The sequence below is a fragment of the Balaenoptera borealis genome (genome assembly GCF_965194805.1).
Source record: "Balaenoptera borealis genome assembly, chromosome: 11".
NCBI lineage: Eukaryota > Metazoa > Chordata > Mammalia > Artiodactyla > Balaenopteridae > Balaenoptera > Balaenoptera borealis.
In genome coordinates, this window is record NC_138868.1 from 274,613 (window position 1) to 286,678 (window position 12,066).

Consider the following 12,066-nt stretch of genomic DNA (forward strand, 5'->3'; position numbering starts at 1 on the left):
TCGGGTGTGTGTGTCATCAATGTTTTCTCCCGGCTGGTGGCTGGCTTTTTCGTTTCTTCACTGTGTGTTTCACGGAGTTTGGACGGGAGGCCAGTACTGGGCTCGATGCTTTTCGTGTGTTTGTTCACTCGTCTTCAGGGTGCCCTTCAAGGCTGGAGGTGCCCTCATCTAGAAATGGAGGGCCGCATCGCCTCTCCACGGACACGGGAGCTGGGCCTCTGCCCCTCTGCAGGCAGTCGTTCAGGGCAGAGGGGCCCGGGCGCGTATGTGACTGAGCGGCGTGCGGGCTGGTGCTGGACTTGCTGTGGGCCCTGGTTCCAGGAGAGGCTGCCCGCTGCCTGCCGAGCGCCGCCCCTGGCCCACATCGGGGCTCTGGAGGCCCAGCCAGGGTGGGCAGGTGGAAGCGGGGAGCCCACGTCTCACCCCCCCCCCCCCGGGCAGCCATCCCTCTGCCCGGTCCTCTGGGCAGGCGGCCGTGGCCGGCCCCGCGCCCTTCTCGCTCCGGCCCTGGGGCCTCTGTCCGCCGCCAGTGCTCCGCTGTCATCCCGGCGAACCTCTCAGCCGTGGTCACTGCGTGAATCACGAGGTTGGTCTCGGGGCGATCTTGCTCGGTGCCCGGAGCCCACTCTACCGGCTGCCTGGTCCCTCTGAACCAGAGCCGCCTGCCCGGGACGCCTTGAGCCAACGCGCCGTCCACTCTCCCCGCCCGAACGGGCCGCCGCGGGACCGTCTGGGAGTCACGCAGCCGTAGCTGGCACTCGGGGGATTCTGAGCTGGAGGTCGAGGGCCGAGCTCGCTCCTCTGGCGGCACGTCGCGCCGCGGTCCCACGCGTGCTTTGCGTGCACCGACGCGGGCTCTTTGCGTTGCAGGCGGGCCCACACCTTGAGCGTGCTCTTCATCCTCACCTGCGTGCTGGGCTACGTGACGCTGCTGGAAGAGACACCGCGGGACACGGCCTATAACACCAAGAGGTACCGTCCCAGCCCGGCCCAGCCTCGCTCCACGCGGCTGGCGGGGGCTCTGGGTGCTGTGTGGCACTTTCCGCCCCTCTTCTGCCCGTCCCCATCCCTGGGACCCGCTGCTCACGCTGCATTTGCGCGCGAGAAACCGGAAGGTGCTGCGGCAGCTCCAGGGAGGGGTCTAAAGGGGTTCAGGTCAGTTCCGATGGGGCGGCTTCCCCACACATCCCACCCTCAGCACCTCAGGCCCCACCTGATTGTCCTGCTGGTCAGCTCAGTTCTGACACCGTCCCAGGCAGCGCCAGGCCCCATGGTCCCAGGCTCGGTCCGGCCAGACTGCATCGCCTCCCCACTTAGACCCCAGTTGCAAGAGAGGTCATCACCTGACGGGCTGTAAACCATAGGTTCCCACCGCCTCCTCCTTGGGTGCAATTAATTTGCTAGGGCGGCTCACAGAACTCAGAGAAGCATTTTACTTATTTATGATCAAAGGTTTATCATAGAAAGATGGAGGAACAGCCAGATGGGAGAGACGCACAGGGCGAGGTGTGGGGATGGGACGCAGACCGGCCACACGGCCACCAGCCTGGAGGCTCTGAACCCCCGTGCCTCTGGGGTTTAGGGAGGCTTCCTCACACAGCGTGATGGATTAAATCACTGGCCACTGGCGATTGACTTAATCTTTACTCCTCCCCAGAGGTCTGGTGGTAGGACGGAGAGCCCTCCAATCGTCTGGTTGGTTCCCTTTGCAACCAGCTCTCATCAGGAGGTGGGCTCCAAAAGTCACCTCATTAACATAACAAAAGATACCTTTGTAGCCCTCAGCACTTGGGCAATACCAGAGGTTTTAGGAGCTCTGGCCAGAAACAGATGAAGACCAAATGACGTATTTCTTGCTGTAAAGCACAATATCACAGTGACCGTGAATTTGGGTGTCTGGGCTTTTTGTGAGGCCAGGGGTGGTTCCCATCAGCTAGCACCATTCTTCTACACTCTGTTGATAAGAAGACTTTTTGAAAGTTTTAAACTGGCTTTAGGAGTCTGGTGGTCCATCTTGTCCTGCAGGGCAGGAAGGGGGTAGTCTGTCTTTCCAGCATTATCTCCAGAAATAGACTAGCTGGTAGGTTTGTGTGCTTTGCTTGAACCCCATGGATTCTGGGGCCAGTCTCAGAAGTGCGTGGGGAAGATGAGCTGGTTTCGGAACTCGTTTCTGTGCATTGTCTACGCTGGACGGACTCACCCCTCCCTCTCTGGTGCCATGAAGCCCCCGTTGCTGTTCTCATCCTGGGGCCCAGGCTCCTGCTCTGGTGGGACAGCTAGAGGAGACCAGGCAGGGACAGAGGTGGAGGGCGGCATCCAGAGCCCAGAGGTGGCAGGAGACCGTTGGTCAGCTTTGGGCGGGGGCTGGGCTCGTGCACCTTCACCCTTGGGGTCTAACCCTCCACCTGGACTGTGGTGTAGACGCCAGGGTCCAGGACCCCAGGAGGTGTGTGTCACCCTCCCCTGTAAGGCGCAGGCCTCCCGCCCGGGCTCCCCAGCCCTCCCCAGCCCCATGTGATCACACCGCAGGCCTGGCAGCCGGGGTCGCAGAGCCCAGAGCAGAGGAGGGAGCTGGGCTGCTCTTTGGGCCCCTCTGGGTGGGTCTGTGAGGGGGACGCCGGGCCCGTGGACCTGGAGACGGAGCCCCACGTCTGCCTCGAGGGGGCTTCCAGCTGGAACTTGGCCTTTCCTGTGCATTTGTTTGCCAGCACGTGGTTATGGAGGGTTTGCAGCGTCTGCTGGGCACAGCCAGGCAGGGAGGACCAAAAAGTAGAGCTTGGTCACACTGAAGAGGTGTCCCCATGTGGCTGTGAAGTTGGGCTGGAGATGAGCAGTCATGACGTCACAGGGCAAGACTAGTCACAAGGGCGAGCGGCCCACGCAGTGTGTCCCGGGACGCCTCCCAAGGCAGGGGCGGGGTTTCACTCGCCAGACGCCTGCCAGGCGAGTCACAAAGCCTGCTGCCCTGGGCCCTGCCCCGCGCCCAGGGGTCCAGGGGCTCAGACCCCCAGCGTCGAGGGGGCTTGTTGGCCTCGTCCGAGACAGCAGCTGTGGACCCGGGTGGGTGCTTCCCCACCCCTCTTCTTCCTGCACTGGCCTTTCTCCCGAGCTGTTCCTGCCCGAGAGAGGTTGGCACAGTGAGCCCAGAAGGTGCCACCAAGAGGGACACCTGGGTCCTCTCCCCACCTGGGTCCCCTGTGTGATTTCATTGAAGGCGGGGCCGGGCGAAGGCAGGTGGGTGGGAATTCGAGGGCCCCAGGCACTGCTCTGCCCTGAAGTTCTGTGCTCTGGGGACACAGGACATTGTAGCCACAGTCCCTGGCCCTCTCGGCCCACTTCAGGGGCACAGAGGAGCTGCTTTCCTGGCCCTGTACGGCTGCTGGTGGCGCCTGGAGCCCCGCCCTCACCTGTCTGAGGCTCTGCGGCTTCTTCCAGGGACAGTCACATGCGCGTGTGGGTTCATTCATTTCTGCTGAGTCCACTCTCACCCCCGTGGACCCCGGAGGGGCCCACAGCCTGCCCCCCACGTCAGCACGTCTGCCTGGGCTGTGATGAGGTCCCCCCCGGTCTCTGGAGGCCGCTGGGGCTGCTGATTTTTATGATGTCAGAGCTTTTGATGCTGTCAGGGGAAGGTTTTGTATATGTAAAATACTTCCCAAAGGTTACGGTTATTTTTTTTTTAATTAATATTTACATTGTTAAAAATCTAGGAAATTGGTTTGTTTCCCTAAAGCTTTCAGTTTCACCTTGTGTGTCATTGTGGATCTAACAAGTTCTGTCACTTTAAGGGAGTAGATTTTTCTTCCTAGGCCAACTTTATTGTTGTGTCATTTAATATAACATGCACGTAATTAAAACGTACGGCTCATCTACATGCCACAACTAGGTGGAGGTACACGCTGAGTTTCCTCTGAGGGCCGCGGTCAGTCTGCACTGCTGGCCACAGGCCACCACCGATCTGTCCCCACAGGCCCTTCTTGCCTGTTGTACAGTCTCATCCAGCATGCTCCCTTGTGTCTGGCCCCTCCCACTCGGCATGATGGTTTTGTGACACCCACGTTGCCGTGTCTGTCAGCGGTCATCCTGGTCCATTGCCAAGGGGTGGTCCACCGTGTGGACACGCCACAGTTCCTTGATCCATTATCTGTTGGTGACATTGGGATGTTTACGTATATATACACATGTGCATGTGTAAATGTGTAAATAAATCAATACATGTACAGTATAAACATATTTTGCATATTTGTAATGTGTAGAAATATAATGTATTCACAGTACTGAAGAACAGAGGCAGAGGACTGCCGCTGCCTGGCTTCAGGCCTGACCATAAAGCTGTGCAGTGGTGGTCAGGACAGTGGTGCTGGCAGAAGGCTGGACAAGTAGAGAGCCCAGAAGTAGCCCCACACAAAGAGGAGCAAAGACAAGTCAGTGGAGAAAGGAGAATTTTCAACAAAATAACCTAGATACAGACCTTACGCTTTTCACAATAATGAATTTGAAATGGATTATAGACCTAAATATAAAATAGAAAACTATAAAACTTCTTGAAGAAAACATGGGAGAAAATCTGGTGACCTTGAGTTTGATGATGCCTTTTTTTTTTGGCCTCGCCATGAGGCATGTGGGAGCTTAGTTCCCTGACCAGGGATCGAACCCGCACTCCCTGCAGTGGAAGTGTGGAGTCTTAACCACTGGACCGCCAGGGAAGTCCCAGTGACTTTTTAGATAGAACACCAAAAGCATGATCTACAGAAGAAAAAACTGATAAGTCAGACTTGATTAAAATTAAAAACTTCTGCTCTGCAAAACACACTGCTGAGACAAAGAAAAGACAAGCCACAGGCTGGTGGGAAATATTTGCCAAATACACATGTGATGAAGTATCTGTAATCACTGTGCAAAGAACTCCTGAAGCTCAGCGGTAGGAAAACCAGCAGCACAGTCACAAACCGGGCAGAAGGTCTGGACGGACACCACAGAGGACACAAGTGCGTGAAAGGACGCATCAGCTTGGAGACGCCGCTACACACCTGCTCGAGTGGCCAGGGTTGAAAACACGGCAACACCGGGCGCTGGCGACGATCTGAGGAACAGGAACTCTTATCCCTCGCCGGCAGGAACGTGAACGGGGCAGGCGCTTTGGAAGACGGTTGGAGACTCTCTCAGAGAACTAAACATAATCCAGCAGCTGTGCGCCTTGGTATTTACCCAGAGGAGCGGAAAACTTAAGTCCACACCAAAACATGGACATTTGTAGCAGCTTTGTTCACAATCACCAAAACTTGGAAGCCACCAAAATGTCCTTAGTGGGTGAATGGGTGAACAAACTGGTACCTTCATGCAATGGAATATCATTAAGTAATAAACAGAAATGAGCTTTCAAGCCATGGAGACAGAGGCGAAGCTTAAATGCATATTGTTGAGGGAAAGAAGCCAGCCTGAAAAGGCTACATGCTGTATGAGTCCAACGCTGTGACATTCTGGAAAAGGCAGAACTATGTGATGGTAGGAAGATCAGTGGTTTCTCGGGGCAGGGGGAGAATGAATAGGTGGAGTGTGAGATTTTTTTAGGGTCTTGAAACTGTTCTGTTGATACTGTAATGGTGAATGCATGACCCTGTGTGTTTGTCAAAACCCATAGGACTAAACAACACAAAGAGTAAGCCTAAGTATGCAAATTTTAAAAATCGTTTAGGGGCTTCCCTGGTGGTGCAGTGGTTAAGAATCCTCCTGCCAATGCAGGGGACACGGGTTCGAGCCCTGGTCCGGGAAGATCCCACATGCCGCAGAACAACTAAGCCCGTGTGCCACAACTTCTGAGCCTGCGCTCTAGAGCCCGCAAGCCACAACTACTGAAGCCCGCGCGCCTAGAACTCGTGCCCTGCAGCAAGAGAAGCCACTGCAATGAGAAGCCTGCGCACCACAATGAAGAGTAGCCCCCGCTCGCCGCAACTAGAGAAAGCGTTCGTGCAGCAACGAAGACCCAACGCAGCCAAAAATAAATAAATTTTTTTAAAAAAGTCATTTAAGAGGTAGAGGACCCCAGGAAGGATTGCAGACTGTGACAGGAGAACATACGAAAGGTGCTGACCTGAGTCACTCTGGAAACGAGTGGGGTCTGTAGGCCTGAAGGCAGGGGACGTGCACACAGCACTGGGCTCTAGTGGTGAAGTTGTTTCCCATGGGGCACGGGTTAACAACCGTGTCCCTGCTGTACACGTGCGCTGGGATTGAACAGGAAAGTACACGGGTGGTGGGGGCCGGGAGTCTCACCCCGGAGGAGTGGGAGGTTACAGGCGACCAAGGGGAGAATGATGCGTGGGTAACAGATGCTGATTGGAGACGTCAGTGAGAACTCACGTTCGTTTAATGTAGAGACAGGTGGTTACACACAGGAATATTTGTAACGTGTGTGTATGCAAGGTTGGCACACACGTATCATGTTGCTCTGTCAGCCGAGAGGGCCCAGAGGCAAGGAGCACACGGGCCTCCAAATCTTGGTTCCTAAGAGCATTCGTTCTCCAGTAAAGGAACCAGGCTCCCTGGACAAATGGCCAATTGCAGGCCTGGGACAGGGAACCCCCAAGATGGGCCTGGAGCATCTTCTAGCACCAGAAAGCAGGGAGGTGCTCAGAAACAACAATACAGACCTCCACAAAGATGGGGTGTGTCAAAGCAGTACAGGAGCCAAATGAAAGCTCCTTGCGGCCAAAGCTGGAACGATTTGAGCAACAAAATCAATCAAGTATTGAATTATAACCCAGCGTGTAACGTAGGTACCCACAAATCTGGGCTGATGTAAGAAATGACCGAACACATTAGTGCATCGGGGAGCAGAGACAAACCTCCTGCACAGAAGGTTTCCCATCAGGTTGCGGAGCTGCTCCCTGCCAGCTGTGCAGGGGGGCCTCCCTCCCAAAGGCGAGGCGTGGAGGGGACCTGACAGACACACCTCTGCCAGGGGCTCAGGGTCAGCACCGACAATCAGAATCGTGTCGATGGCGTGTACCCTTGATATGAGGTGAAGATGGTCCTTAACATCTGTGATCTCACTTCCAAAAATCCTATAGCCCTGATCTAATCATAAACAGCCCTGATCTAATAAAAAAAGACAGCCTTCATTAAGGGGCATTCCACAAAATACGTGGCCAGTGTTCCTCAAAACTGTCCAGGTCATCAAAACAGGGCCAGTCTGAGAACCTGTCACAGGCCAGAGGAGCCTAAGGAGACCTGAGGACTGTCATGTGGGGCCCCGGATGGGGTCCTGGAATAGGAAAAGGACTTTAGGTAGAAAGTAAAGAAATCTGAAAAGAAAAACTGTGGACTTCAGTTACTGTATCAGTGTTGGTTCACTGACTGTGACAGCTGTCCCACGCTCACGGACTGTGGGAAATTCTGTACTATCTTTGTAACTTTTCTGTTCTAAAATTAAAAGATTATTTTAAAGTGTAATTTATTTGCTTTCCTCTAAAAGTCCTTCTGGGCTACAGATTTTCCCACATCATCTCTTTGGGGCGGGAGGATATCTAGCGGCCCTTTCACCAGACCCTGGAAGGGTGGCCGTCGCCCCCAGGGCAGCCTCACCTGCACCCCACCCCGCCGCTGAGTGCCGGGGACAGGGCTTTGCATCCTCAGACCTGCCCCTGGGGACAGCGGCCGCGGGTGTCCCGTGAGCAGTGCGTCCGTGCACAGCAGCTTCACGTGCAGTCACCCAGGCCTGCGAGCGCAAGCCTGTGAACCCTTGTGGCGTGACAGTCCCCCACGGGCGGGCTGAGCTGGGCCCACCTTGCTCCTCCGTCGTGGGCAGGGGTGCCGTGTGCGTCTGTGTGGCTTTCACTCTGTCTCCTGGTGGGTTCCTGCTGGGACTGGATACGGTGGCCCCACAGGACGAAAGAGCTACCAGCAGGGCCCCAGCCTTGTTGGAGCGGGAAGCCGTTTGATCCTAATAATACCTTTCCTTCTTAGGGCTTTAGTGAGCTCTGGATCGTCCTGTATGGAATTTTAGGGGGGTTTTGTTTGTGTGTTTTCAACGTGCCACACGTCTTAGTGGCGTGGCTCTTGACGGTACACATGACCCAGCCCAGTGGCAGGGCCTTCTCCCCGGGGTGGTGCTGCCTCTGGGGCCAGGGCGGCGGTGCTGGGCCGCCAGCCTCCCTGCGGCCGAGCCTCGGCTCTGCCCCAGCCCGGGGTCGGGGCCGTCCCCATGGTGGGTGCCCGGGGGTCCCTCCCACCTCCCGCCAGGGAGGAGCCGACCCGGAGCTTGGCGCTTCTGCACACTGAGGGCTGTTTGTTCTTTATTTGCAGAGGTATTGTGGCCAGTATTTTGGTTTTCTTATGTTTTGGAGTCACACAAGCTAAAGACGGGCCATTTTCCAGACCTCATCCAGGTAACTTGCCATTTCTTTCTCCGTGTGTGCCCGCGTAGCTGTGCTGTTCTGAGGGTCGCTCTGTGTCTGTGCTGTTGCGTGTGAGTGTCCCATCCCCCCTCGGGCCCCTCCTGGCTGGCCGGCTTCACTGCCACCTCGAAGCCCCTCCTCTTTGGGCGCTAGCCCCCGGGGACCCTCCCCCGCCCCCGCTCCTCCCCCATCCTTGCCCTCTTTGTGCTAGTCAGGGGGGTCTTCCTGCAGGCGGAGGCGTCTGGGGCCGTGCAGTGCGCTTGGCGTGGCCTCGAGCTGGTGGTTGTGCCTCGCCGCTGTTGGGGGGCTCACAGGGCGCCATCCGCAGCCCCCCCCCCGGAGTCATGGGGCCTTCTGGCAACCCCTGGGACGTCCCCTCACAGCTGGAGGGGCCCCAGCCTGTCCGGACTCCAGCCTCCCCTAGGGGCCGGCTTCAGGGCAGGGGTGGTCAGTTTTCCTGAAGGGTCTCAGTTTAGTAACGAGTTTCTGTCTCAGTAAGGGTGTGTATTTATCGTAGAAAATTTGGAAAATACAAAGAGTATTTTTAAATAAAAATAAAAACCACTCACGAAAATAACCACCGTTAAGTTTTAATGCGTGTGTATACGTGTATACGTACACAGCTGTAAAAAGAAGAAGTTGGCATCATACTGTATGTGTGGTTTTGTATCATGCAGTATTCACCTCAGGCTTAACACATGCATATCCTTGTTAATTTTTCATTTGAGAACTGGATTTTTGATGGCTCCTTGTTTAGTCATCATTTGAATGGACTACAGTTTACTCAACCAGTCCTATATGATTGTATACTTGGGGGTTTCCAATTTCGTGGCAATAAACCAGGCTGTAGTGAATTTCCACTTGTACACCTTTGTGTACCTGTCTGATTATCCATGGGACCAAAGGTCCAGGGGAGGTAGCAGGGCATGAGCATTTGGGGCTCCTGATGGGTGCTACCCAGTTGCCCCCTAGAAGGGGCATATCTGCCCAGGGGCCAGCGACCCAGGGGTTGTGAGCGAGGCCCCCGGGGGCTCTGCCCCCTCAATGCCTGGTGGGGACGTTGGTGCTGGGTGAAGCCCGTGTGGTCCCCGCCCCCGGGGCAGCGTGAGCTTCCTGAGCCGCAGGGCACGGCCCCCACTGGGGGTTGGGGAGGGGCTGCAGGACCTTCTCCACCGTCTCCACTGGTGTGGGCCCGTCCAGTCTTGCCTCAGAAGGGTGTGGACTCTTAACCAGAGCAACGGAAAAGTGAGCTGAAGTGTCGGAGTCACAGTGAGAAACCAGGTGTGTTCAGTGCTCGTCAGGCAGACTTGGAAGGGAGAACAGGAGCTGCCAGAAACTCCCCAGAGGCTGTCGGTGGGTGAGGGCGCAGCCAAGTTCTCGTGCGCACCCGGCGCTGGACGGGGCCCTGCCCGCGTCATCCCGGGGCTCAGCTTCAGGAAAGCTCCCTCTGCGGCTCTGCGCGGTGTGAGCGTTCGGCCGGCTCCCCCGCTGCAGCGGGCGGTGCCCTGGTTTCTGAGTCGATGTGCTGAGCGCGGCTCTGCCTTTCCTTAGTTCACCTGCTGTGCGCACACCCTGTTTCCCTGCCAGTCTTGGCTTAGTTCACGTGGGGACCTGCCCAGGAGCACCGTCCAGACGGCTTGTTCACAAATCAGGTTGCGTGTGCGCACTGGCAGGAACGGACTCCACAGAGGAGGCGCCCTGGGGTCTCCGCGTGCCTCCCGCCCTCCGCTGGGCCTGGCTCAGGCAGCCACTCGGGGAGCAGACAGCCGACCTGTGTGGGGCGTTGCTTTATTTGGAAACGAGCTGGCTGCAGCTCCTCCGCCTGGGGCTGCCCCTAAAGAGGCCCCCTTGCCTTCGTGCGTGGCCCCCTGCAGAAGCTGGAGTCGACGAGGACGTTGCAGGTGCTGCTGAGCTGCCCGGAGCTGACGCTCAGGAAGGAGCTCCGAGCGTGGGTCTGGGAGCGGGGCAGCCTGTGATCAGGAGCCTCTGGGGTGGCTCGCGGAGAGCCGGAGCCGGGCTGGGGTGTGGGGACCCGGGCCGTGGGGAGGGACGAGGGCCCGCTGGCCACTGGCGGGGGGCAGGCCTGGGTCCTGGTGGGCGCCGCGGGGTGCTCGTGGTGGGGAGTCTGAGCTGGCTGCCTGTCTGAGCCGAGTGGGGGCGGCCAGGGGAGGGACAGTGCAGCCGTCATGGGAGGAGGCGGCCGTCCCGGCAGCCGGGCAGCTACACTCGGCCGCCCCAAGTCCCTGCTCCACAGCCCTCGACCTGCTGCTGCAGCCTCGAACCAGGGAGAGTTTTCCAGGTTTCTCCTATCTTCAAGGGCACGAAGAATAAGTCTGTCACCTCAGCTGTTTACGTCCGTTGTCTCAGAACACGTTAGCCCACCTGCCCAAGAATTCACCACGTTTGTATTTCCTGCCTGTGCGAGGTTGGATTCTCGTCAGTCTCCGGGGCGGTTTTCCCCGGGCGAGTGGGCTAGGCCCCAGCCCTGAGGGTGCCGGGCGGCCCCAGAGCCGGGCGTCTGCACACTTCTCACGCTCTTCCGGCACAACAGGCCCCGCACCCCTCCCTCTCACCTGCCCGGCTGCCTGTACCCTGGGTCCCCACCGAAGCGGGGGCGGGAGGGCGCGTGGCGCTGTCGCAGATGACCTGGAATAGCTGTGGAATAGCCGTGGCCAAACCTTGTGTCTCCAGTTTGTGAGCACGGCTTATTTTTTTAATTCAAGGTGAATTAGCTTTTAAAAGTAGGCTGGTGGTTTTTTTTTTTCTTTACAGACATAAGCATAGGGGAAGCAGATATCTTATGATTTGTTTATTTTATTATTTTATTTATTATTTATTTATTTGTTTTTTAGCTGCGTTGGGTCTTCGTTGCTGCGCACGGGCTTTCTCTAGTTGCGGCGAGCGGGGGCTACTCTTCATTGTGGCGCGCGGGCTTCTCGTTGCAGAGCACGGGCTCTAGGCACGCGGGCTTTAGTAGTTGTGGTCCGCGGGCTTCAGTAGTTGCAGCACGTGGGCTCAGTATTTGTGGTGCGTGGGCTCTGGGGCGGGCAGGCTTCAGCAGTTGGGGCTCGCGGGTTCTAGAGCGCAGGCTCAGTAGTTGTGGCGCACGGGCTTAATTGCTTCGCGGCATGTGGGATCTTTCCGGACCAGGGATTGAACCCATGTCCCCTGCATTGACAGGCAGATTCTTTACCACTGCGCCACCAGGGAAGTCCCCTTAGGCATTTATTAAACAGGATTCTGAAGATTCTTGGAAGATAGACATTACCGTTGGCTTTTAGGACAGTTCTAGACCTTCCCCTTCCTGTCATCTCATCCCCCAGGGACTTGAGAGTATGGATAGCAGATGGTGAGAGAGAGGAGTCCCGGCCAGTGAAAGGGGTTCTGAGGGACACGTTCGTTCTTTTTTCCAGCTTTATTGAGATAGGATTGACACGTAACATAAGCTTAAGGTGTACTGTGTGATGATTTGATACATGTGTATTGCGTACTCCAGTACGGTTAGTTAACCCCTCTGTCATCTCATGTAATCTCAACTTTTTTTTTTTTTTTTTATGGTGAGAACATTTAAGATCAACTCTCTCAGCAACTTTAAAGTATATAATATAGAACCGCCACATGTAGTCACCGGAGGGGCAAAAGTGCTGACTGAAACTTAAGACAGTTTCCT

General features: G+C 56.4%; 1 protein-coding gene across 7 annotated transcripts in view; it reads left to right on the forward strand.

The window, feature by feature from the left end:
- The window catches only part of PTDSS2 (phosphatidylserine synthase 2), a 29,467-nt gene that overhangs the window by 7,721 nt on the left and 9,680 nt on the right, over positions 1 to 12,066 (forward strand). For 4 of the 7 annotated variants that reach the window (XM_082341746.1, XM_082341745.1, XM_082341743.1 and 1 more), the window contains exons 2-3: positions 871 to 972; positions 8,305 to 8,387. In XM_082341746.1, the coding sequence (XP_082197872.1) occupies positions 871 to 972; positions 8,305 to 8,387 (185 nt within the window). Of the gene's footprint in view, positions 1 to 870; positions 973 to 8,304; positions 8,388 to 10,276; positions 10,298 to 10,326; positions 10,345 to 12,066 lie in introns of those variants that run through there. The other 3 variants (XM_082341749.1, XM_082341747.1, XM_082341748.1) reach the window with 3 other exon arrangements.